This window comes from Oncorhynchus gorbuscha, linkage group LG04 (genome assembly GCF_021184085.1).
Source record: "Oncorhynchus gorbuscha isolate QuinsamMale2020 ecotype Even-year linkage group LG04, OgorEven_v1.0, whole genome shotgun sequence".
Lineage (NCBI taxonomy): Eukaryota > Metazoa > Chordata > Actinopteri > Salmoniformes > Salmonidae > Oncorhynchus > Oncorhynchus gorbuscha.
In genome coordinates this window covers 9675379-9701795 of record NC_060176.1, presented here as the reverse complement: position 1 = coordinate 9701795, position 26417 = coordinate 9675379, and the positions used below count along the sequence as shown (strand labels likewise).

The 26417-nt window shown below is 45.1% G+C and overlaps 1 protein-coding gene across 2 annotated transcripts in view; it reads right to left on the bottom strand.

The window, feature by feature from the left end:
- Nucleotides 1-22145, bottom strand: part of LOC124033631 (rhombotin-1) — a 36430-nt gene extending 14285 nt beyond the window's left edge. Inside the window, exons 1-2 of one of the 2 annotated variants that reach the window (XM_046345753.1) lie at nt 21889-22145; nt 21330-21529 (exon numbers count right to left, since the gene is read on the bottom strand). In XM_046345753.1, the coding sequence (XP_046201709.1) occupies nt 21330-21351 (22 nt within the window). In that variant the 5' untranslated portion in view covers nt 21352-21529; nt 21889-22145. The remainder of the gene's footprint in view (nt 1-21329; nt 21530-21888) is intronic. The other variant, XM_046345754.1, reaches the window with a different exon arrangement.
- Between the last annotated feature and the right edge of the window lie 4272 nt (nt 22146-26417).

The following is a 26417-nucleotide window of genomic DNA, read 5'->3' as shown; positions in this document are numbered from 1 at the left end:
CCGAGCCAACTCCCTTCCTCCTCACCGGTCGTATGATTGTAGTATTGATCTCCTTCCGGGGACCACTCCTCCTCGGGGTAGACTATACTCTCTGTCGGTTCCCGAACGTAAGGCTCTCGAGGATTATTTGTCTGTGTCTCTTGACGCCGGTACCATAGTGCCTTCTTCCTCTCCGGCCGGGGCGGGGTTTTTTTTTGTTAAGAAGAAGGACGGTACTCTGCGCCCCTGCGTGGATTATCGAGGGCTGAATGACATAACGGTTAAGAATCGTTATCCGCTTCCCCTTATGTCATCAGCCTTCGAGATTCTGCAGGGAGCCAGGTGCTTTACTAAGTTGGACCTTCGTAACGCTTACCATCTCGTGCGCATCAGAGAGGGGGACGAGTGGAAAACGGCGTTTAACACTCCGTTAGGGCATTTTGAGTACCGGGTTCTGCCGTTTGGTCTCGCCAATGCGCCAGCTGTTTTTCAGGCATTAGTTAATGATGTTCTGAGAGACATGCTGAACATCTTTGTTTTTGTCTATCTTGACGATATCCTGATTTTTTCTCCGTCACTCGAGATTCATGTTCAGCACGTTCGACGTGTTCTACAGCGCCTTTTAGAGAATTGTCTCTACGTGAAGGCTGAGAAGTGCTCTTTTCATGTCTCCTCCGTTACTTTTCTCGGTTCCGTTATTTCCGCTGAAGGCATTCAGATGGATTCCGCTAAGGTCCAAGCTGTCAGTGATTGGCCCGTTCCAAGGTCACGTGTCGAGTTGCAGCGCTTTCTAGGTTTCGCTAATTTCTATCGGCGTTTCATTCGTAATTTCGGTCAAGTTGCTGCCCCTCTCACAGCTCTTACTTCTGTCAAGACGTGTTTTAAGTGGTCCGGTTCCGCCCAGGGAGCTTTTGATCTTCTAAAAGAACGTTTTACGTCCGCTCCTATCCTCGTTACTCCTGACGTCACTAGACAATTCATTGTCGAGGTTGACGCTTCAGAGGTAGGCGTGGGAGCCATTCAATCCCAGCGCTTCCAGTCTGACGATAAGGTTCATCCTTGCGCTTATTTTTCTCATCGCCTGTCGCCATCTGAACGCAACTATGATGTGGGTAACCGCGAACTGCTCGCCATCCGCTTAGCCCTAGGCGAATGGCGACAGTGGTTGGAGGGGCGACCGTTCCTTTTGTCGTTTGGACAGACCATAAGAACCTTGAGTACATCCGTTCTGCCAAACGACTTAATGCCCGTCAAGCTCGTTGGGCGTTGTTTTTCGCTCGTTTCGAGTTTGTGATTTCTTACCGTCCGGGTAGCAAGAACACCAAGCCCGATGCCTTATCCCGTCTTTTTAGTTCTTCTGTGGCTCCTACTGATCCCGAGGGGATTCTTCCTTATGGGCGTGTTGTCGGGTTGACAGTCTGGGGAATTGAAAGACAGGTTAAGCAAGCACTCACGCACACTGCGTCGCGCGCGCTTGTCCTAGTAACCTTCTTTTCGTTCCTGTTTCCACTCGTCTGGCTGTTCTTCAGTGGGCTCACTCTGCCAAGTTAGCTGGTCATCCCGGTGTTCGAGGCACTCTTGCGTCTATTCGCCAGCGCTTTTGGTGGCCGACTCAGGAGCGTGACACGCGCCGTTTCGTGGCTGCTTGTTCGGACTGCGCGCAGACTAAGTCAGGTAACTCTCCTCCTGCCGGTCGTCTCAGACCGCTCCCCATTCCTTCTCGACCATGGTCTCACATCGCCCTAGACTTCATTACCGGTCTGCCTTTGTCTGCGGGGAAGACTGTGATTCTTACGGTTGTCGATAGGTTCTCTAAGGCGGCACATTTCATTCCCCTCGCTAAACTTCCTTCCGCTAAGGAGACGGCACAAATCATCATCGAGAATGTGTTCAGAATTCATGGCCTCCCGTTAGACGCCGTTTCAGACAGAGGCCCGCAATTCACGTCACAGTTTTGGAGGGAGTTCTGTCGTTTGATTGGTGCGTCCGTCAGTCTCTCTTCCGGGTTTCATCCCCAGTCTAACGGTCAAGCAGAGAGGGCCAATCAGACGATTGGTCGCATACTACGCAGCCTTTCTTTCAGAAACCCTGCGTCTTGGGCAGAACAGCTCCCCTGGGCAGAATACGCTCACAACTCGCTTCCTTCGTCTGCTACCGGGTTATCTCCGTTTCAGAGTAGTCTGGGTTACCAGCCTCCTCTGTTCTCATCCCAGCTTGCCGAGTCCAGCGTTCCCTCCGCTCAAGCGTTTGTCCAACGTTGTGAGCACACCTGGAGGAGGGTGAGGTCTGCACTTTGCCGTTACAGGGCACAGACTGTGAGAGCCGCCAATAAACGTAGGATTAAGAGTCCTAGGTATTGTTGCGGCCAGAGAGTGTGGCTTTCCACTCGCAACCTTCCTCTTACGACAGCTTCTCGTAAGTTGACTCCGCGGTTCATTGGTCCGTTCCGTGTCTCCCAGGTCGTCAATCCTGTCGCTGTGCGACTGCTTCTTCCGCGACATCTTCGTCGCGTCCATCCTGTCTTCCATGTCTCCTGTGTCAAGCCCTTTCTTCGCACCCCCGTTCGTCTTCCCTCCCCCCCTCCCGTCCTTGTCGAGAGCGTACCTATTTACAAGGTACGTAGGATCATGGACATGCGTTCTCGGGGACGGGGTCACCAATACTTAGTGGATTGGGAGGGTTACGGTCCTGAGGAGAGGAGTTGGGTTCCGTCTCGGGACGTGCTGGACCGTTCACTTATTGATGATTTCCTCCGTTGCCGCCAGGATTCCTCCTCGAGTGCGCCAGGAGGCGCTCGGTGAGTGGGGGGGGGTACTGTCATGTTTTGTCTTAGATTGTCTTGTCATTTTGCTTTTCCTTCTGTTCGTTTTCCCCCTGCTGGTCTTTTTAGGTTCGTTCCCCTTTTTCTCTCTCCCTTCCTCTCTCTCTTCTCTCTATCGTTCCGTTCCTGCTCCCAGCTGTTCCTATTCCCCTAATCAATCATTTAGTCTTCCCACACCTGTTCCCTATCTTTTCCCCTGATTAGAGTCCCTATTTCTCCCCTTGTTTTCCGTTTCTGCCCTGTCGGATCCTTGTCTATGGTTCACCGTGCTGTGTCTGTGTATCGCCCTGTCGTGTCGTGTTTCCCTCAGATGCTGCGTGGTGAGCAGGTGTCTGAGTCTGCTACGTTCAAGTGCCTTCCCGAGGCAACCTGCAGTTCAAGATCGAGTCTCCAGTCTGTTCTCGTCATTACGAGTGGAATTGTGCTTTATGATTGTATTTTTACTTTACTGGATTAAAGACTCTGTTTTCGCCAAGTCGCTTTTGGGTCCTCATTCACCTGCATAACAGAAAGATCCGACCAAGGAATGGACCCAGCGACTACAGACGCTCGTAACACTGCCGTCGAGATCCAAGGAGCCATGCTCGGCAGACACGAGCAGGAATTGTCTGCTGCTCGCCATGCCGTGGAGAACCTGGCCGCTCAGGTTTCCAACCTCTCTGGACAGTTCCAGAGTCTTCGTCTCGTGCCACCTGTTACTTCCTGGCCTGCCGAGCCTCCGGAACCTAGGGTTAATAACCCACCTTGCTACTCCGGGCAGCCCACGGAGTGCCGCTCCTTTCTCACCCAGTGTGATATTGTGTTCTCTCTCCAACCCAACACATACTCTAGAGAGAGAGCTCGGGTTGCTTACGTCATTTCACTCCTTACTGGCCGGGCTCGAGAGTGGGGCACAGCTATCTGGGAGGCAAGGGCTGATTGCTCTAACAATTACCAGAACTTTAAAGAGGAGATGATTCGGGTTTTTGACCGTTCAGTTTTTGGTAGGGAGGCTTCTAGGGCCCTGGCTTCCCTATGCCAAGGTGATCGATCCATAACGGATTACTCTATTGAGTTTCGCACTCTTGCTGCCTCTAGTGAGTGGAACGAGCCGGCGCTGCTCGCTCGTTTTCTGGAGGGACTCCACGCAGTGGTTAAAGATGAGATTCTCTCCCGGGAGGTTCCTTCAAGTGTGGACTCTTTGATTGCTCTCGCCATCCGCATAGAACGACGGGTAGATCTTCGTCACCAGGCTCGTGGAAGAGAGCTCGCGTCAACGGTGTTTCCCTGCTCCGCATCGCAACCATCTCCCTCCTCTGGCTCAGAGACTGAGCCCATGCAGCTGGGAGGTATTCGCATCTCGACTAAGGAGAGGGAACGGAGGATCACCAACCGCCTGTGCCTCTATTGCGGACTTGCTGGACATTTTGTTAATTCATGTCCAGTAAAAGCCAGAGCTCATCAGTAAGCGGAGGGCTACTGGTGAGCGCTACTACTCAGGTCTCTCCATCTAGATCCTGTACTACTTTGTCGGTCCATCTACGCTGGACCGGTTCGGGTGCTACATGCAGTGCCTTGATAGACTCTGGGGCTGAGGGTTGTTTCATGGACGAAGCATGGGCTCGGAAACATGACATTCCTTTCAGAGAGTTAGACAAGCCTACGCCCATGTTCGCCTTAGATGGTAGTCATCTTCCCAGTATCAGATTTGAGACACTACCTTTAACCCTCACAGTATCTGGTAACCACAGTGAGACTATTTCTTTTTTGATTTTTCGTTCACCTTTTACACCTGTTGTTTTGGGTCATCCCTGGCTAGTATGTCATAATTACTTCTATTAATTGGTCTAGTAATTCTATCCTATCCTGGAACGTTTCTTGTCATGTGAAGTGTTTAATGTCTGCCATCCCTCCCGTTTCTTCTGTCCCTACTTCTCAGGAGGAACCTGGCGATTTGACAGGAGTGCCGGAGGAATATCATGATCTGCGCACGGTCTTCAGTCGGTCCCGAGCCAACTCCCTTCCTCCTCACCGGTCGTATGATTGTAGTATTGATCTCCTTCCGGGGACCACTCCTCCTCGGGGTAGACTATACTCTCTGTCGGTTCCCGAACGTAAGGCTCTCGAGGATTATTTGTCTGTGTCTCTTGACGCCGGTACCATAGTGCCTTCTTCCTCTCCGGCCGGGGCGGGGTTTTTTTGTTAAGAAGAAGGACGGTACTCTGCGCCCCTGCGTGGATTATCGAGGGCTGAATGACATAACGGTTAAGAATCGTTATCCGCTTCCCCTTATGTCATCAGCCTTCGAGATTCTGCAGGGAGCCAGGTGCTTTACTAAGTTGGACCTTCGTAACGCTTACCATCTCGTGCGCATCAGAGAGGGGACGAGTGGAAAACGGCGTTTAACACTCCGTTAGGGCATTTTGAGTACCGGGTTCTGCCGTTTGGTCTCGCCAATGCGCCAGCTGTTTTTCAGGCATTAGTTAATGATGTTCTGAGAGACATGCTGAACATCTTTGTTTTTGTCTATCTTGACGATATCCTGATTTTTTCACCGTCACTCGAGATTCATGTTCAGCACGTTCGACGTGTTCTACAGCGCCTTTTAGAGAATTGTCTCTACGTGAAGGCTGAGAAGTGCTCTTTTCATGTCTCCTCCGTTACTTTTCTCGGTTCCGTTATTTCCGCTGAAGGCATTCAGATGGATTCCGCTAAGGTCCAAGCTGTCAGTGATTGGCCCGTTCCAAGGTCACGTGTCGAGTTGCAGCGCTTTCTAGGTTTCGCTAATTTCTATCGGCGTTTCATTCGTAATTTCGGTCAAGTTGCTGCCCCTCTCACAGCTCTTACTTCTGTCAAGACGTGTTTTAAGTGGTCCGGTTCCGCCCAGGGAGCTTTTGATCTTCTAAAAGAACGTTTTACGTCCGCTCCTATCCTCGTTACTCCTGACGTCACTAGACAATTCATTGTCGAGGTTGACGCTTCAGAGGTAGGCGTGGGAGCCATTCAATCCCAGCGCTTCCAGTCTGACGATAAGGTTCATCCTTGCGCTTATTTTTCTCATCGCCTGTCGCCATCTGAACGCAACTATGATGTGGGTAACCGCGAACTGCTCGCCATCCGCTTAGCCCTAGGCGAATGGCGACAGTGGTTGGAGGGGCGACCGTTCCTTTTGTCGTTTGGACAGACCATAAGAACCTTGAGTACATCCGTTCTGCCAAACGACTTAATGCCCGTCAAGCTCGTTGGGCGTTGTTTTTCGCTCGTTTCGAGTTTGTGATTTCTTACCGTCCGGGTAGCAAGAACACCAAGCCCGATGCCTTATCCCGTCTTTTTAGTTCTTCTGTGGCTCCTACTGATCCCGAGGGATTCTTCCTTATGGGCGTGTTGTCGGGTTGACAGTCTGGGGAATTGAAAGACAGGTTAAGCAAGCACTCACGCACACTGCGTCGCCGCGCGCTTGTCCTAGTAACCTTCTTTTCGTTCCTGTTTCCACTCGTCTGGCTGTTCTTCAGTGGGCTCACTCTGCCAAGTTAGCTGGTCATCCCGGTGTTCGAGGCACTCTTGCGTCTATTCGCCAGCGCTTTTGGTGGCCGACTCAGGAGCGTGACACGCGCCGTTTCGTGGCTGCTTGTTCGGACTGCGCGCAGACTAAGTCAGGTAACTCTCCTCCTGCCGGTCGTCTCAGACCGCTCCCCATTCCTTCTCGACCATGGTCTCACATCGCCCTAGACTTCATTACCGGTCTGCCTTTGTCTGCGGGGAAGACTGTGATTCTTACGGTTGTCGATAGGTTCTCTAAGGCGGCACATTTCATTCCCCTCGCTAAACTTCCTTCCGCTAAGGAGACGGCACAAATCATCATCGAGAATGTGTTCAGAATTCATGGCCTCCCGTTAGACGCCGTTTCAGACAGAGGCCCGCAATTCACGTCACAGTTTTGGAGGGAGTTCTGTCGTTTGATTGGTGCGTCCGTCAGTCTCTCTTCCGGGTTTCATCCCCAGTCTAACGGTCAAGCAGAGAGGGCCAATCAGACGATTGGTCGCATACTACGCAGCCTTTCTTTCAGAAACCCTGCGTCTTGGGCAGAACAGCTCCCCTGGGCAGAATACGCTCACAACTCGCTTCCTTCGTCTGCTACCGGGTTATCTCCGTTTCAGAGTAGTCTGGGTTACCAGCCTCCTCTGTTCTCATCCCAGCTTGCCGAGTCCAGCGTTCCCTCCGCTCAAGCGTTTGTCCAACGTTGTGAGCACACCTGGAGGAGGGTGAGGTCTGCACTTTGCCGTTACAGGGCACAGACTGTGAGAGCCGCCAATAAACGTAGGATTAAGAGTCCTAGGTATTGTTGCGGCCAGAGAGTGTGGCTTTCCACTCGCAACCTTCCTCTTACGACAGCTTCTCGTAAGTTGACTCCGCGGTTCATTGGTCCGTTCCGTGTCTCCCAGGTCGTCAATCCTGTCGCTGTGCGACTGCTTCTTCCGCGACATCTTCGTCGCGTCCATCCTGTCTTCCATGTCTCCTGTGTCAAGCCCTTTCTTCGCACCCCCGTTCGTCTTCCCTCCCCCTCCCGTCCTTGTCGAGAGCGTACCTATTTACAAGGTACGTAGGATCATGGACATGCGTTCTCGGGGACGGGGTCACCAATACTTAGTGGATTGGGAGGGTTACGGTCCTGAGGAGAGGAGTTGGGTTCCGTCTCGGGACGTGCTGGACCGTTCACTTATTGATGATTTCCTCCGTTGCCGCCAGGATTCCTCCTCGAGTGCGCCAGGAGGCGCTCGGTGAGTGGGGGGTACTGTCATGTTTTGTCTTAGATTGTCTTGTCATTTTGCTTTTCCTTCTGTTCGTTTTCCCCTGCTGGTCTTTTTAGGTTCGTTCCCCTTTTTCTCTCTCCCTTCCTCTCTCTCTTCTCTCTATCGTTCCGTTCCTGCTCCCAGCTGTTCCTATTCCCTAATCAATCATTTAGTCTTCCCACACCTGTTCCCTATCTTTTCCCCTGATTAGAGTCCCTATTTCTCCCCTTGTTTTCCGTTTCTGCCCTGTCGGATCCTTGTCTATGGTTCACCGTGCTGTGTCTGTGTATCGCCCTGTCGTGTCGTGTTTCCCTCAGATGCTGCGTGGTGAGCAGGTGTCTGAGTCTGCTACGTTCAAGTGCCTTCCCGAGGCAACCTGCAGTTCAAGATCGAGTCTCCAGTCTGTTCTCGTCATTACGAGTGGAATTGTGCTTTATGATTGTATTTTTACTTTACTGGATTAAAGACTCTGTTTTCGCCAAGTCGCTTTTGGGTCCTCATTCACCTGCATAACATGAGGAAACGTTTTAAAAGGAAAATAAGCTGTTCGGTGCACTCGAGGAAACGTTTTAAGAGGAAAATAAGCTATTCGGTGCACTCGAGGAAACGTTTTAAGAGGAAAACAAGCTGTTCGGTGCACTCGAGGAAACGTTTTAAAAGGAAAACAAGCTGTTCGGTGCACTCGAGGAAACGTTTTAAAAGGAAAACAAGCTGTTCGGTGCACTCGAGGAAACATTTTAAAAGGAAAACAAGCTGTTCGGTGCACTCGAGGAAACGTTTTAAGAGGAAAATAAGCTATTCGGTGCACTCGAGGAAACGTTTTAAGAGGAAAACAAGCTGTTCGGTGCACTCGAGGAAACGTTTTAAAAGGAAAACAAGCTGTTCGGTGCACTCGAGGAAACGTTTTAAAAGGAAAACAAGCTGTTCGGTGCACTCGAGGAAACATTTTAAAAGGAAAACAAGCTGTTCGGTGCACTCGAGGAAACGTTTTAAAAGGAAAACAAGCTGTTCGGTGCACTCGAGGAAACGTTTTAAAAGGAAAACAAGCTGTTCGGTGCACTCGAGGAAACGTTTTAAAAGGAAAATAAGCTGTTCGGTGCACTCGAGGAAACGTTTTAAAAGGAAAACAAGCTGTTCGGTGCACTCGAGGAAACGTTTTAAAAGGAAAACAAGCTGTTCGGTGCACTCGAGGAAACGTTTTAAAAGGAAAACAAGCTGTTCGGTGCACTCAAGGAAACGTTTTAAAAGGAAAACAAGCTGTTCAGTGCACTCGAGGAAACGTTTTAAGAGGAAAACAAGCTGTTCGGTGCACTCGAGGAAACGTTTTAAAAGGAAAACAAGCTGTTCGGTGCACTCGAGGAAACGTTTTAAAGCATTGAAATGCAATTATCACATCTGCATGGCACATCCTCAGATTAGGCAAGGAGTGATGGAGAGTGAGAAAGAGGGGAGGATTTGCCCTCCGATCCCCTTTTTTCCTTCTCCTATCATACATCTGCTTGCATGCTAATCTGTTAAATAAGCACGTCTGAATAGAAATGTGTACAGTACATCACTACCCGGTGGGTGGGGTCGCTCTCTGGAATTAAATACATGTGATCAATTAGGTGGAGTGACACCTTGATGTGACGCAGGCTCCCTCGGTTCCTGCAGAGGGAAGGGGATTGAATAGCATCACTCAGGCAGCGTCTTGTCTCTGGGGAAGGCTGGGCTGAGTGGACCTCATCTCTGGGGCCCTTATAATTACTGCTCTCAGCTCACTGCAGTAAATAAGAGACTGGTAACCGCAATGACAGACGCTGAGAGATGCCCCGAGAAATGACATGCTACATTACTAACAACTGCATTCAAGTGAAACAACGGTGTTCATCATCTCCTCTGTGACTCACTGACTCCTCCAGAAGACATCAGACAGACACATTAAATCAGGCACTATGAATCTATACACCGATTCCCGTTTAAGCATTGCTCAATAAGGATATGATAGGCTTTCGAAACCATCTAACAGATCAACTCTGTATGGGAAAATGAACCATGCGCTCTTGGACAGTATTTCAATTCAGTCATAATTTAGTGTTTATTACTAGGCATTTCTTTCTACTATGGAGAGTGGGCACAATGAAATCCTAGATTCTGGGTTGGTAAAAGCAATGTTCAGTCCTGTTGGTGTAACCTAACCATTTGAGCTGCTTAACCAGTGGTGGCGTTGCTCAAGTAGAATTTCTGGTGAATATTGCAGTGGCTTGGAAGAGGCTGAAGCCGTAAACCCAGGCTTTTGTGTTCCCTCTCTCACTGTAAACGCTGTGGCCATGGCAATCCAGAATAGAATGTTGTCCCAGACAGGGCCGAGGCAGCCGCCATGGAGGTTAATGGGGATCTCAGGCAGATGTCCTGCCATTGTCTGCATGAATCAGCCCCTTTCAATCAGCTCACATCATTACTGTAATTGAGCCTGTAGACACCAATTCTCCTCTATTGCCAAGACAAAACACAAGACATCTGGTCATAATATCAGCTGGAATATAGGCCAGCTGAAAGGAGACAAATGAATGCCTTCAAAATGATAAGCATAATCAAGACTTTGTAGGATCCATATTACCCTCCGCAGTTGGAGCATATCGCACCAAGACAGGATAAACACATGCAGGAGTCACACGCCAATGCAGTCAATGACACATGGTTTTATATTCAGCGTGTTTTAGACTAGTCCTGTGGGTTCTGTCTGGGTGTGATCTCTTACAGTATACTACAGTACAGCCACATTTCCAGACGGTTGTGTTATGAATGCTTGGGTCTGTGAGAAGTGCTTGCTGGGTTTGCATGCTCTGATTATGACATAATTAACAGCTCCGGTAAGTGGGGTAGAGCAGGGCCTGGTGCCGATGAGGAGGGGACTGTTCATTAACGAGATGCACTCTGGCAAACTTTGCAGCTTGCTGCGGCTAATAAGCCCCGGTGAAACGGAGCCCAGCCGTCCCTTGCATTGACCCTGGCCCTGCCCGGGATAAGGGAGAGTTTTGTCTCCTGAAATAATTGCTCTTTTCACGTTACAAGTGTCCTGACCCCCGTGGTCGGCAGCCACTTTCCCCACCATAATTACTCCTGATCCGCTCCAAATGAGGCGACCGCATTAGGGCTGCAATAACACTGGCCCGGCTTCAAGCGCGGTGTGGGGAGTCTCAGTAGAGCGGCCTGGAACAGGGCTGCCTTTTCTCCAGGCCGCCGGTCATTTCCATCACGTCAGAGGTGCATTTCTTACACTTGAAGTCAGCATGGGCCCTTTTCTGTGGAGGCAGGGATGCTTACAGCATAATTTGTTAGCTCCTGGTGGCCCCAACTCACTGTGGTTTGGCTGCAGAAACAATCCCAATTAACAGATAACTTCATTAGGGTGTTTTTTCCACACTTTCACCCCCTATTATTTTAAATGTATTCACATGGGGTTAATTAAAATAAATGTATCACAGAGATATGCAACAGCTTTCTAATTATATTCATTACTGCTTATTTTGAGACGAGAAACCGGCAGGGTTTCCGAGTTATTACAGAAGCCAACTTGTTCCAACACTTGGTTGTTCACAAGCATGGTGAGATTACAGTTTTGGAAGGTGAGCTGTCGACAGCCCTCACACAAAAGAGAGCGAGAATAAAATAGAGAAACGCCCATCGCTCCTAACCCTCGTTATGCAGGGTTAGCTCCAAGAACTTCTGAAGAAGAAAGATCAGGGGAACAATTGGAGAGAGAGAGAAGAGGGGGAGGTGTCTGACCTTGTATCTAGCCAATAAACTGTTAAGCCGGTTCTGTTGAGGGCCTGCAGTGTCAGTTTGTTTTTAGTGCTTAGTTAGCAGCAGGCTCAGAGAGCTAGCCTAACTCAACCTCTAGAAGCTACCTTGATACGCTACCTCTGAAAGGCAGCAGGTAGCCCAGTGGTAAGAGCATTGGACCAGTAACTGAAAGGTCGCTGGTTTGAATCCCTAAGCTGGCAAGGTTGACAAATCTGTTGTTCTGCCCTTGAGCAAGGCAGTTAACCCCCAACAACTGTTCCCCAGGTGCTGATGACATGGATGTTGATTAAGGCAGCCCGCCCACACCTCTCTGATTCAGAGGGGTTGGGTTAAATGCAGAAGACACGTTTTGGTTGAATGCATTCAGTTGTGCAACTGACTAGGTATCCTCCTTTTCCCGATTAGCCTGCTGCTAAAATCAACCTCTTTTAGCATGCTAACTCACCCTCTGTTAGCAGATTCAGAGAACTAGCCTAACTCAATGTAAGTTAATCTGTTAACTGAGCCTCTTTCAGGCTAGCTCTGAGCCAACTACTTCACCACAGTTCCATTAGGGTGACTGCCAGCGAAGCTGTCAATAACCCGGATAATGAATGCATCTTCATATGTGTGAATTCAATTCATTTTTTCACCGATTGCATTAGCATTTGAATAAGGCGATAAATCCATCTATTCTCCAACCAGATCTTTTCAGAGTTTGATAAAAGGGGACAATCGTATCTGCCACTTCATGATTCCTGGCAAAATGTAACCATTAGCACTGTCACAGATGCTTTCCGCCATCCGGCACGGAATAATGCCCAAACACATTTTAGCCCACATTAAAAATGCATTCAGGAGGCATAAATGTAGCCTCTAAAGTTTGTGTCACTCCCAAGGTCAGGAAGTGATGTATGAAATCCCCACTCCCCTGCAATTACAGCACACTTATTATTTCAAAGGATATGCCAGGAGACAGGTGTGCCATTCAGGGTCCGCGGTGAGTCGAAAATGGAGGGAAAAAAGAACCACACACTGTGGTGAGCCATGAGGGGCGTTTAATGTTGAATAATGCGAATACGCCACAGGGGGCAGTTATTTGGGGGAACAGGCCTCCAACGTCACATTTAGGCAGCACTCTCTCCTACACCATGGTTCTGTGTCCTTATGGGGTCAATAATGCGGCAGGTTGGATGCACGGCAGGAGAGTAGGGCCTCAAAGGTCCTTGGATCTGGGGTTGTATGGGGAACCAAGCCAGGGTGGTCGCCATTGACAGTTCACACACTGATGATGGAGTTTGCATTAGGCAGGGCCCTTGACCTACTGCGGTGGTGTGTTTGCAGGCTTGTAATGCTGTAGGAGTTATTGAGTCAAGATATTAGCTTCTCCAGATGTCTTTATAATAGCCAATGTTTCATCAAAGTCGACATAGATGTGTTACGCCTGCCATTCTGGTCTTTATTATTCAATGCCATTTTTAAATCCTAGCACAACTCTTGGGTTAAATGAAATGGCTATTCCATTATTGGGTTGACTCGTCCAGGGGAATCTGTCACATGTTGGTGTTACGGGGACAGAAAAGCCTTGCCTGCAAGAGGGGATGTGTGTGTGGGCGAGCATGCGTGTATCCGTGTATGTGTGTGTACGTGAATGGACGCAGGGGGTTATTATGTTCCACACTCAGTTACCAATTTCAATTAAAGCCGACCACAATAGTAAGTGTGCATGGATCTCAGCTGCCACTCGCGTCTAATGGATCAAACTGTGGTTGTGTAGGCAAACTCATTGTCAGCCATGATTAAAACCTCAACTTCAATACCCGCTGCCCAATCTCCACGCTTTCAGGAGGGGAAAATAAACCGGCAATCACAGCCTTTAATTAGTTATTCAACATTTGATTTATTGAAGGTCAACCAATCGGAGATTGTTGGTTCTCAGCAAGTTGCCTCTCATTTAATGGACAGCACTATATACTGTTTGCTATTTGTCTCTGTTGTGTTTTAAGTGGCATTGCCCTCCATTTCTATGTAGACTGGTGTACTGTAGTGTTTATGTGCTTGACCTGAATACATTTATGTGACATTTGTTGGCCAACAAGTCACTTATAGGCTTTACATTTAAAACAATTAGTATCACAGCCTTTATTTGAGAGTACTTGGAAGTGAAAAAGCTTTAGTTGCCGGGACAGAAAATAGAAGGATATCTGCCTTTAAGATCTTAAGTATTTCTGTTGGAAGCGGTTGTTCTTTAGCCTGTCCTCAACTCACTGCATGCCTCCTCCTTATCCTTCAGAATTTACCTCAAATGTGAGGCAGCCAAAAGTGCTGCGCATCTTTCATTATGAAAATGGTATCAGTACAGCAACACCTTTAAAGGAGCACGTCTGAAGGGTTACCGTTTTCAGAAGCTAAAATGTCCCAAAACATTAAAGCACCTCGCTCATCAGAATGCCAAATTGAACTCACATCCTCAACTGAGAAGCAGTACCTGAGCCATAATTGAGTCACCACACATGCGAACACCAACACACACTCCACCCAGGGTTCAATAATCCCAAGCAGCTTCCTAGGAAAACTGAGATCTCCCTGGAAGAGAGAAATACATTTGAGTTAATGAGTGCCTCCAAAGGCCTCCACCCCTACTGAGCAAAACACACACACACTTCCATCTACAGCAAGTAAACAACATGAACCAATACGTATCAGGGGACTATTTCAGGAGGGATTATACAAGGTCTTGCAGTTAATAGGCATAACGGCAGATCAATTTGTTTCAAAATGGAAACGTGCACAAACAGACTGGTACAACTATGCCGCAGTATTCAATTCCCACATAAATTATTCTTTACAGCGATCACATTTAAACATTCAACAAAACAGCATTCCTTTTGTATGTCTAAATATCTTTGAAATCCTATTTCGAATCCTTTTCACTGCATTGTGAACGAACAACCTGTTACTGTAAAGTCCAAGGAGAGAGAGATTGTTGCAGTGACAATAGAAGACAACATTTACCAGTAAACTTAACACACAAAACCAATGTATTGGTAACATATCACAAGCTTCACGAACAAACTCTTTTAGAGCCTAATTTAAAATGTAAAAAACAAGATCATATCGGCGCTGTCTTTTCAAAGTTAAATAGTGCCTGAAATGAACACTGCAGAATGACCAAGTGAAACCAGAGAGAGGATGGGAAGGGAGATGAGGCAAATAGGTCAATAAATACATGTGAGAAGAGCTGTAATGTCATGGAGACTAGTGTAACAACCAGCTTTAGCATGGCAGAGAGATGTGTGTTTTCCTAATGAAGTATGCATGCGTCTCAATGACCGTGTGTATCTGTGCAAGAGCAGTCCACCTCAGACGAGGCATCTCAGCCTTGCAGTGAGAAGTGAGTGATTCCTGCTATAACCAGACGAGTCAGGAGAATAGTATATACTTTTAAGACCAGAGAAAGTCAATTAAAAACCACCAACAGTAAAATCATCAATATGGAACTGTATAGCCTCTCTCAGTAGAGCATACACAGCATGTACTATGGAACTGTATAGCCTCTCTCAGTAGAGCATACACATCATGTACTATGGAACTGTATAGCCTCTCCCAGTAGAGCATACACAGCATGTACTATGGAACTGTATAGCCTCTCTCAGTAGAGCATACACAGCATGTACTATGGAACTATATAGCCTCTCTCAGTAGAGCATACACAGCATGTACTATGGAACTGTATAGCCTCTCTCAGTAGAGCATACACAGCATGTACTATGGAACTGTATAGCCTCTCTCAGTAGAGCATACACAGCATGTACTATGGAACTGTATAGCCTCTCTCAGTAGAGCATACACAGCATGTACTATGGAACTGTATAGCCTCTCTCAGTAGAGCATACACAGCATGTACTATGGAACTGTATAGCCTCTCTCAGTAGAGCATACACAGCATGTACTATGGAACTGCATAGCCTCTCTCAGTAGAGCATACACAGCATGTACTATGGAACTGTATAGCCTCTCTCAGTAGAGCATACACAGCATGTACTATGGAACTGTATAGCCTCTCTCAGTAGAGCATACACAGCATGTACTATGGAACTGCATAGCCTCTCTCAGTAGAGCATACACAGCATGTACTATGGAACTGTATAGCCTCTCTCAGTAGAGCATACACAGCATGTACTATGGAACTGTATAGCCTCTCTCAGTAGAGCATACACAGCATGTACTATGGAACTGTATAGCCTCTCTCAGTAGAGCATACACAGCATGTACTATTAGGCCCCTGCTGCAGGGCTACTTCAGACACCATCACAGAGATTTCAAAGGACCACAATGTGAAGCAGAATAACACTACTTGTGTATGAATCAAAGGTCAGTAAGGTTATGGGTGTGAGTCAGAGAGAGACCGTTCTAATGCATGTATGACTGGGTCATTACCTCGGAACAATGAGCGTGTCTGCATTACCTCGGTCTTAGAATTAGGATTTACAATACCGGAATGGACATGAACCTTCTTATGATGGGATAAAGGTCAACCATTTTGGTAAGGGAATTGGTCAACCATGGTTTGCCAGCGCTGTGATAAGATAGTGTAAATTAATGAATTTATCTGCACTGTATGTTTGTTAGCTAGCAAGCCATCCAGTTTTAGAGGAATGATTCCTTACATTTCTCAAATTAACTGCCATTATGCCAACATTCCATTCAAACAATGCAGTCAGTCAATCCACAGCCATACACTGGTTGAAATCAGTTGATGATGGGACTTAGACAAGATGTAAATGCAACAAGTAGTGATATTGTATAATATAATAGCCTTTACAGCTATCCAGGAAAACTCAAATAAAGACAACTATGGTCTGTTACTATTTATACTTGAGTGTACAAAACATTAGGAACACCTACTTCTCCCATGAGAGACTGACAAGGTGAATCCAGGTGAAAGCTTTGATCCCTTATTGATGTCACTTGTTAAATACACTTCAAATCAGTGTAGATGAAGGGGAGGAGACAGATTACATTTTTAAGACTTGGAGACAATTCAGACATGGATTGTGTATGTGTGCCATTCAGAGGGTGAATGGGCAAGGCAAAACATTTAAGTGCCTTTGGTAGGTGCCAGGCTCACCGGTTTGAGTGTGTCAAGAACTGCAGAGCTGCTGGGTTTTTCACGCTCAACAGTTTCCTGTGTGTATCAAGAATGTTCACCAGCCAGACTTGACACAACTGTGGGAAGCATTGGAGTCAACATAGACCAGCATCCCAGTGAAATGCTTTCACACCTTGTAAAGTCCATGCCCCGACAAATTGAGGCTGTTGAGGGCAAAAAGGTGTGCAACGCACTATTAGGAAGGTGTTCCTAATGTTTTGTACACTGTATTTTAGAGTTGTTGTTTTTTACAGAAATGTGGTATATAACCCATACAAACTTCATAATTATATGACAATATTTTAGGTTGACAGTAATTCCATTACATAACTTCTGATACATCACGCCTTACTTTTATTTTCCTGCATAAGTAAAATCTAGATTATGCTTCTACTGGCTTTCATTCCAATTACTGGTTTGGATTTCTCCCTGATCAATATGGCTGTCATTTCCACCCCATCCTGGAACTTATGACATAGAGATCCTATTAAATTACTAGTAGGGGCTATGTCTGAATGCTGAGCATGTCTGCATTCATCTCAGGTCTCAAGGTGAGAGATAAGGTTGTTTTGAGATGTCATAAAAGTTGGTCTAAAATGATCATTCATCTAAAAGGTTTTCTATGTAATGTTGGAGTGATGGAGTAGGTATCCTTGGAGCTTTAGAGAATTCCGTGTTTACTGACTTCATTTTGCACCCCCCCACCAAGCACTATTTTGAATAAATCAGGTGGATGTTGTGAAGTGCAGATTGAGAAGAATTTATAATGACAGCGGAAACAGAGTCTTTGTCAGTCTTTCTCCCATGATGCATAGGGAAAATGGATCTTAGTTGTGAGAAGTTGTAATATAACGTGAGAGCATGTGGCCTGGGTATGATAAATGGATGCTCGAAGAGCTCAGGAGTGCATCATTGAGTTAGTGTGCCTCTCTGATGAGAGCAGCCATTTGCACCAGAGGAAGGTGGGTACACTAGTATCTTGCTTACATGTGTCTCTCAGTCCACTGAAATTATGGGAAATTATATGCATCTTCTACAGTCACTGATGTGAAACACTCAATTCTGATAGGGATCTAGTTTGGGGTGGGATACATCATTGGGTCTGGTGAGAACTGTGTGTATGCAAGATCATAGTAGATCACACTGAATCAAGCACTCACTGTTTAAAATGGTGAAATTAATTTACTGATGTTAAATGGTTAAATCAAATTCAGCATGTTGGATGTGAATATTTCTGTTGAAGTGTCATGTTGCATATTGAACAGACCGAGAGAACAGTTATAGCAGTGTATGCATAGAGCGTAGAGGGCACAAGTAGTGAGTGAGAGGTGTGAATGTGTGGTGTGTTTTCCATGCCTACATCACATTGGAGTTCATACATTATAATTGAGTTATAACTGTTGTATGAATGATATCCCTTTGTAAACTGTACATGGCCTGTTTGTCCATATGAGCCATTGCAAAACATGTCTTCCATTAGTGATAATGACGAATCATTCAGGTTTACAATAGTAGAATGGAAAGACATTTGACCAAGCAAGGTTTACCAGACAGTTGTCCACTGATATGTCAGTGATATCCCCACTGGACTGGGAAGGTATTCAAGTGAAAGAGGAGAGATGTGTTCCAATAAGGAAGCAGGTGGCATGATAAACCGTCTTAATAACTAGATGTGACCACACAATATGAAATGTTGAAATAACTTGTAACATTGTTCAGAGCCCAGGGCAAAGGATACCGATGCAATTTCAATATTTGAAATTGGCAAGTTTAATTTAGAGTAAGAACAAGCCAATAAGCTGAGAAAATAGGAAATATAAGAGAGAAAATTACATTTGAGGAAAAATAAGCAAAACGACTTAAGAAATGTATGAAAGTAATCTCCAACTGGAAATTAGAAATCAAACCGCAGAAAGGGAATAACAGAAAATAAATATTACTGTCCACTTTCTAAATCAATATGACATAGCTACAAGACAGAATTACCATGGTAACTCCGGTAAAGAATGAAGCAATTCTTATTATTTCAAAATAAAAATCAGTGCCTGAAGCCCAAGTTTTATTACAGTAGCCGACAGATCACGTCTCTGTATTCATTTGAAAAACATTGCTTTATGAATGTACACATTTCATTGGACAGGCTTCTCACGGGGTCGTAAATTAAAGTGCAAAGGTAACCAAGAATTTATCATCAGGTTTTAGGATTGGAGGTTCTCCTCAGCCCAGGTTCTTAGAAAGCCCAATGGTGCGAATGATCAGCCAAAGACATGTCTACAATGAGGACCCAATTATTTCTGCTGCAGCTGATAGTTCCTAATACCTTGAAGGAAAGAAAATGGCTGAATTGCTTTTTCCCACTAGAATTAGAAGTCAATTGGGAACTTTATATTAGAGGGCAAAAATAAAATGTTCACCTGGAATATTTGGGGAAGGAGGTGCCATTCATTTCTAGAGACATACATATTAAGTAATTTCAGGATGTGGTGCTTCCACACTACACATCTTCAGAATACCAGATGTACTATATTTTCAGACTGGGTTAATCTGTCAATACAGTTTTATGGGGGGGGGTATAGTTAGCTAGGAACAGAATGTCTGAAGAGGACAGAAAGCCTAGTTTATATTCATGACCCACTTGGTATACATGTTAGTGATATGAGCAGGTGGTTCCAGTCCATCACTGTTTTCACATTTAATGCCCACCCCCCCCCCACACACACACACGGTAAAGACCTTTAATCCAATCAATTCCATTACAACGCTAAGTAACCCATTATTACACTGGAGCTGGATGTCAATGTGAAGTTGAGCCTTGTAGTAGGTCAAACATGAATGTAAAATGTGTGAGTGTTTAAAAATAGGTTGAGAGGGAATTGATTTGTATCCTACTTTCTCAAAAGAGATTTCAAAAGTTGGAAACAAGATGAGCTTTTCTCTAAAAGAGAGAGAGAGCTGTCTGGTTATTTCCCTAGATCGTTGTGAGGCATCAGACCTCCTAGAGACTTCACACATATTTACAAGTTCAGCACTGTTGAAGCCAAAGTGTTTCAATAAAACTTAGATTGTCAGACTCTACATCTGTGTTCTTTTTTCCCCTAAGACAAAATGCCCTCATGAGAATAAGTCTCCAATTTATGTGATTCAAGGCAAAAAACAAGATCTTAAAAGCTGCATGGTGGTCTTATCACATTACTGTAGGCTAATATATGCAGAATTTTAAAAAGTATCCTGAACTGCCAAGTAGCCCACACACACTTGCATCTTATGCACAGTAGGCTAAATTGCTTTATGCTTAGTATGGACACTGTAAAATGCAGGCAATGTCTCTCAGCCAATGGATCACTAACAGCCTGTTCTAGCTATGGGAAAGCACAGATCCAAGCAGCCCCCCCCCATATTCCTACCAAAATGCCAGCGCAGTTTGTCGGCCCCAGCAAGCAAAGGGTGAAGCTTTTAGGCAATGAGCAGCAGGTGATCTCAGCTTTTCTGCAAGTCCTAATGCTCCTAAAAGCCACTCTCCCTGGTTCTGTAATTGGGCATCAGTAGTTAATGTAGTATTGACTGCATTACATGCTCCTGTGCATCCTTTCCCACTAATGCCATTTGCATCACCTTGTACATTTACCATATTGCTTAGCCAATAGCTGTTAAAAGCATCTGAATCATGAATCATATAGGGAACTTTTAGTAAGACAGACATCAAAAGGAGACAATTTACAGTTGAGTTAATCTGGGTACATTAGCACAACATGGATTCAGCTCGACAGACCAATTTATGTTTCTACTGCAATCCCTTTATTGGTTTTTAGATGGGTAAGTGAAAGGATGCTCAGCTAAGAGATATGAAATATCAATTTTCAAACATAAATAATGGGTCGCAAATGAAAGCCATTACTTTTGGGGGGAAAGCCTCTGGCTAAAACCAAATGTGTGATGACTGTATTCTCTGAGATATGACAAGAATAGCCTATTTTAGGTCCTAGAAGGCTGGGGGAAGGTATTAAGTAGCCTACCTAGTAAGAATACAGACCTCACCATAGATCAGCTACACAAGTGATATAAGAACTATCCAAAGTCGTTTTGTCTACACAAACTGATGACAGAAGTTAAGGGATCCAGTTTCACAACAGTTTCTTCCAAGTTGAGGTTTTTGGTTAGCTTTATCTTTTTGTATGCATTGTATGAAATATGCTACTAAATATGAACTTATACACAAAATAGGACGCCAAGAGAGACAGGTTTGTTCTAAAGTAAAATTGTATGGGATTACTTGTTCATTAACCTACATAGCCCATTTCAAAATAGACAGGTATTGCATTAGGAAAGGAAATTGCCATCCCTATTGCATGGTGCTACACATAATTTGCAATCAAGTTAAAAGCACTCGAATTGCATCTCCCATCCTGTGCTGATGTCAAAGAGCTGCTTCGGTAACTTCAGAGGATGCGAGGAGCACTTTAGGCAGAGGGAAAGTGGTACCATGTTACAGCCGAGTTGTGTTGCTACGGTTGAAATGTCCTTCGTGTGAACAGTCATTTATAAACATAAAGCTCCAAATTGCAGAAGACGTGTAGTCTGTGAATAAATAGGCGTATGTGTATGTGCGTGCTGAGAACTTCTAATGGATGTTGAAGTAAAATAGCAAGGTTCTTCACGACAAAAAAAAACGCAAATAATTATCACCGGGTATCCAAATAAAGTCTACTAGACGTGTCTTTCGTAGACGGAGAATGTGGGTTAATTTATATCCTGAGGTAGGCTAGGTTATCTACTTAGTACAAAAACAAACACTGTTCCAATGAGACATCCAGATGAAATACCCATCATCGGGGGTGTTACTCACTCTCTTCCTTGTCCAACACCATCGTCCTGAGGAACGAGGAGTCCGGGTCCAGACGATCCGTTCGCGGTTCCAGCAGTCTTCACCGTTCGGTGTGCGCAAGGCTTCTCTTAGCTTTGAAACAGCGACCGAATCGTCCTTATGTGTTCAGCAAGCTGAAATTTCACGAACGCTTGGCTTGTATCTGCGTTAGTAACGGAACCCTTTGTAACATGAACACACGTTTGAATGTTATTCTAGGCAATTGATAATATAATGTATCCGTGAAAGAAAGAGCGGTGCCGCGCTCAGTTTGTTCTTGCTAAACACAGAAAATTGCCTCTCCGGACTAAACTGCAACTGCAATTTAAACCCGTAAAACAATGTTGGTTGGTCTTCGTAAATTCCATACGCAAACAAAGAATAGAAAGCAGTAACATCTACTGAATCTTTAACTGTACTCGTATCAAACGCTTAGACTAGACGACAGAGAAATTCTCCCCCCGTTCTCATTTGCTCCGAAACTGTAACTATATTCAAGAAATCCAATTCCAGACCTGACAACTGCTAAAAGCATACTCACACTGCCTTTCTCTCCAATTTATGTGCTGCGCCCGCTCCTGCTACGAATAAAGTGCGCGCAGATCCCAGAGACCCTCAGATTCCCCTGTTAATTAAATCAATTCATTATGCTCAGATCTGATTAGCAGCCCTTCCCCCCTCTTTGAATCAATTATTCAATACACAAACATAATTGCTTGTGCCAGAGGTGTCTAAGTATTAGCTTATTTAACTCCAAGGACACTAATTACCCCTAGGGCAAGGGAACTTTTCTCATTAATTCTGACAAAACACAAAAGCACAGCTAAGGGAAAGTGTGCGTGCGTGTGTCCCGGTGTGTGTGTGGTGTGCGCGCTCGGATGTGATTGGTCTGTCTGTGAGTGCGTGTGCATGCGTCAGTGTGCGTGCGTGTGTGACTGAGGGTGCCAGCGTGCGTGTGTCTATGTATGTCCGTGCTTGCGTGCGCGGGTGTGTGAGTGTGTTTGAGAGAGACAGAGAGAGAGAACGGGAAAGAGCAAGAGACAGACAGAGACAAACAGACAATTTTACTATGGAAGGTTTTACATATTGCGCACTACTCGTGCATATTATTTATTGCTTCCCCTCTCCATTATTTTCAGGATAGAATAGAAATAGCATATCTTATTGTATTTATCGGGATATTTCTGGGAATATAACTGCGTGATTAGTGTGTGGTCCAGACCCACTTATCATACATAGATAAACAGTCATTTTATAAGAGACAGCACAACAGATGGGCTGCGTTTTGATAAGTGGGTAGATAGGAGGTTCAGTTTCGAATCCGCTAATTTAATTGTTGGCTGTTATTGCCAAAAAGAAAGTGTTGCTACTGCCTAATGGTGGAACCTTAAATAGCAGTACTTTCACTTGCATTGCGGAGACTGGTAACCAATTAAGGGGGCGATCCAACCAAGATTAGTCATTTAGAGTGGAGTATGCTAAAACAATACTGAATTGTCAGCAGGCTTTATCTGCCTGAGGTTTATGCTCAGTCTGCCTTAACTTTTTGTTTTATTACAATGTAATTCATTACTGATGGGAAATTATATACCCATTATAGCTTGACCACCTGCAGTATCTGATCTGATTTGGGAAGCCTACAATACCTAATATCCTTATAGGTGAAATAGAAGTGATCTACAGTGAAAATGACATGGTAAAGCACGTTGAATGTAATAACGTAGTGGATGGCTTGTGGTGTGTACCTTTACTGGAAGCCCATAGCTATATTTAAATTACATTGTGTGGAAATTATCCTGTAATGTGTGTGTTTGAGATGGATTGTGTTTCATCAACTTCACTCACATAATCATGTATTACAGATATTACATGGCTCTTGTGAATTCTACAGTGGTTTTCCTCCACAGAGCGCTAGATTGTAGTGAACACAGGGAGATATTGCATTGCCCCTGAAATCAATGGCCTGATCCCTCTCTCACTGGCTCCCTGGTTGACATGCTTGACTTTTCATCTTCGCAGTCATATAGATTGATGACTTATGACCAAGAATGTATGTTTGCTGACCTCTAGCAAAAGTGAATGACACATAATTAATCCAATCACACAAAAAAGGGAACGAAAGGAAAAACATGGTTCACTGTCATCAGCGTTTGACTTCAAATAACCATTTGACATTTGAATGTGGAAACACTTCACTATAAAAAGAACATTCAGAAAGACGGAGAAAGAAGAATGTTATTAGTCTGTATGTGTGTGTCACAGAAAAAGATGAAGAGACTGGAATGATACAACTATTACCACGTCACACTAACTGCACGGGTTTCCATGTTAACATATTAGTACTGTGTAACGAAACGGTGTTGTGGTCAGGCTACTGCTGAAATGATTCCCACTGACTGACCATGGTGGATTGGTTTATTGGTTTATTCAGATCCCCATTAGCTTTTGCTGCAGCAGCAACTATTCTTCCTGGGGTCCACACAAAAACAAAACATGACAAGTAACGAAACTCTGATACACTGATAGACAAAGAGGCTGCTGCTGAGACCATAGTGCATCCCAAATGGCACACTATACTTTAGTTTATTTAGTAACTATTTTCTTAATTCTATTTTCTTAAAACTGCGTTGTTGGTTAAGGGCTTGTAAGTCAGCATTTAACAGTAAGGTCTACTTGTTGTATTTAGCGCATGTGACAAATACAATTTGATTTGATTTGATAATCCCTATATGTGCAACTTTTGACCAGAAAAGTAGTGCGCTATGTAGGGAATAGGGTGCCATTTGGGACAGTCATATGTGACTGGCAGGTAGGTTCAGCTCCCACTTTGGCGTTAATCAGGAGATGGAGGCATGAAGGACATGTCAGACACAGGCCCATACGCCACAGCTCTCCCCTGATTAAGCTCTCCTATGAATGACTTGCATTTGTGCTATGACACAGATCATGTTTCTCCATGTAATAATGGTCACCTGGTGATGGAGCACTCTATTGTTTCCTCTGTTCCAGGGGGCTACAGGGGGGGCTACGGTGCAGACTCTTCCTACTCCAGCGCCAACAGCAGGGTCAGTGATGGCTGGGAACAAGCCCCTGAGTGGCTCGCTTCTCAGATACAGAGTTAATTAAAATTTATTTCTGAATGTGCATTAGCCGGGCCCCATCTATTTACCGGCAGCTCACATGCAGCCACTACAAAACATTGCTCTGTAATTAACCCCACCTAATCAGATAGAGGAGCAGTGTTGTGTTCCCATTCGTCCTCAGGCACAACGCCATTGGATGGAGGTTTCAGAGAGAGGATGAGCCATTCTCTAGTTCAGAATGGCTAAGCAGATTAAAACCTCATATCAAACATGGTATTTAGTTTGTCCTCAATGGAGAGTGCTCTCCTTTTATGTGTGATGGGGTGAGGCTTCAGGGGTGTGGTTTTAAAGGCCCGAGTGTTTTTTAATCAAAACATTTCCAGCGCATCCAGAATGTGTTTTTCTCTTGTTCAGTAAAGCAGTAAAGAGGTTAGCTACATCATGTTTAAGATTGGGAGAAGATTGTGAAATCTACTGTAGGCCTACCTCATTTTAGATCATAGTCATCCTTCTGCTCTCATCATCTCCGTATGGATTGGTTACTGATATGTTGCTGAGGTTGTATGCTCGATCAACTCATAGAAAAACACTTAAGGTATAAAATACAAAAGTCATATGCAGTAAATAGATCCCCTTGTCCCTGGGGCCTCCAGGGGAAGGCTGGGTTTAGTTACTCCAGCAGGTGTTAGTGAACGGGGTGTTTTGGTGAGATGTTGAACTGATTTGTTCACTGCCACTGTATGTTGCAGTTGCTATACTTTGTCATGTTCTAGAAATGCACGTAATTCAAATAAACGTTTTAACAGAACCATAATAACCCACATTTGTTTTGGTCTCTGAAGAGAGTTAAGGTGCAGCTCCTCCTAGTGGCTGAACATTGTATATTGTCACTTGATTCTTACACACAAACTTGTCTTTGAGGATGTTTTGAATTCACTCTGCAGTTTCCTGAGAACACTTAAAGCCACATTCCACTTTGTCCTGGGATCTCAAAAGCTGGGAGAAGATGTTCAGGGAAGGAATTTACACAGTATGGGCACATTGAGTGGTAACGTGACTCTCACACTGACAGTGCCAGCAGTAATACGCAGTGAGTAAAAACCTCTGTACACCTACTCATTTAGAATTTAGGAACCAATCTAAAATAGATGAGGTGTCATTTGAGGAGTGGGGGTAGGGGAGAGAGAATCCCAAACATTTAATCCAACTTTAATCCCCGTCATTAGGAATTAGACATGCCGAGCTGTCCGGCCGTGCCTCTAAATTACAATCAAACGGTTACCAATTACACAAATTATTGACGGTAGATTCTCTTTTCAACTGCAAATTAAGGCTATTAAGAAAGGCTCCTTTTTAATGCAAAAGTGACTAATTAACCAACGGATGGGAAATCTGCAGCCCAGATATCAAAAAAGTACTCGGTGCACATTGCAGAAACACAAGGGAACCAATTAGTTTAATTATCAAAACAGCTAATTAAAATTGCACAGTTCCTAATTAGTTCTTTGCTTTTGCCTCTAATTGACAGCATGGAGATAAATGGGCTGCCAATGAAAAAGGGGAGAGGAGAAAAACAGGAGAAACTTGGGCAGAATATTTATGCTGACTTTATCTCCGTCTGTGTGGCAGCCCTTGAAAGTGGAAAATTAATGACCTTAATTCCCAAACTGTTTTCCCTCTAACGGTGCTCCCCTCTGTGCTCCTGGTGCATGCTCCTTTGTATGGGCCTGCCACCCTGCCAACTGCTGGAATGGGAGAAAAGGGGGACTTGGGGGTGGGAAGGAGCCATGATTCTTCTCCTAATGTGACAGCTCCCGCCTAACAATAGAGAGAGATGAAAGAATGGAGCAGATGTAACCACTGGGAGCATTGCATCATGGGACTGCAACTCTGTTGCACTTTTTTAAAGGGCTTCTGTCATCTTCTGGAGGACCAATTTGTCCCATGAAAAAGAGGGAACTCTGCCGGGACGGAGATAAAAGACATT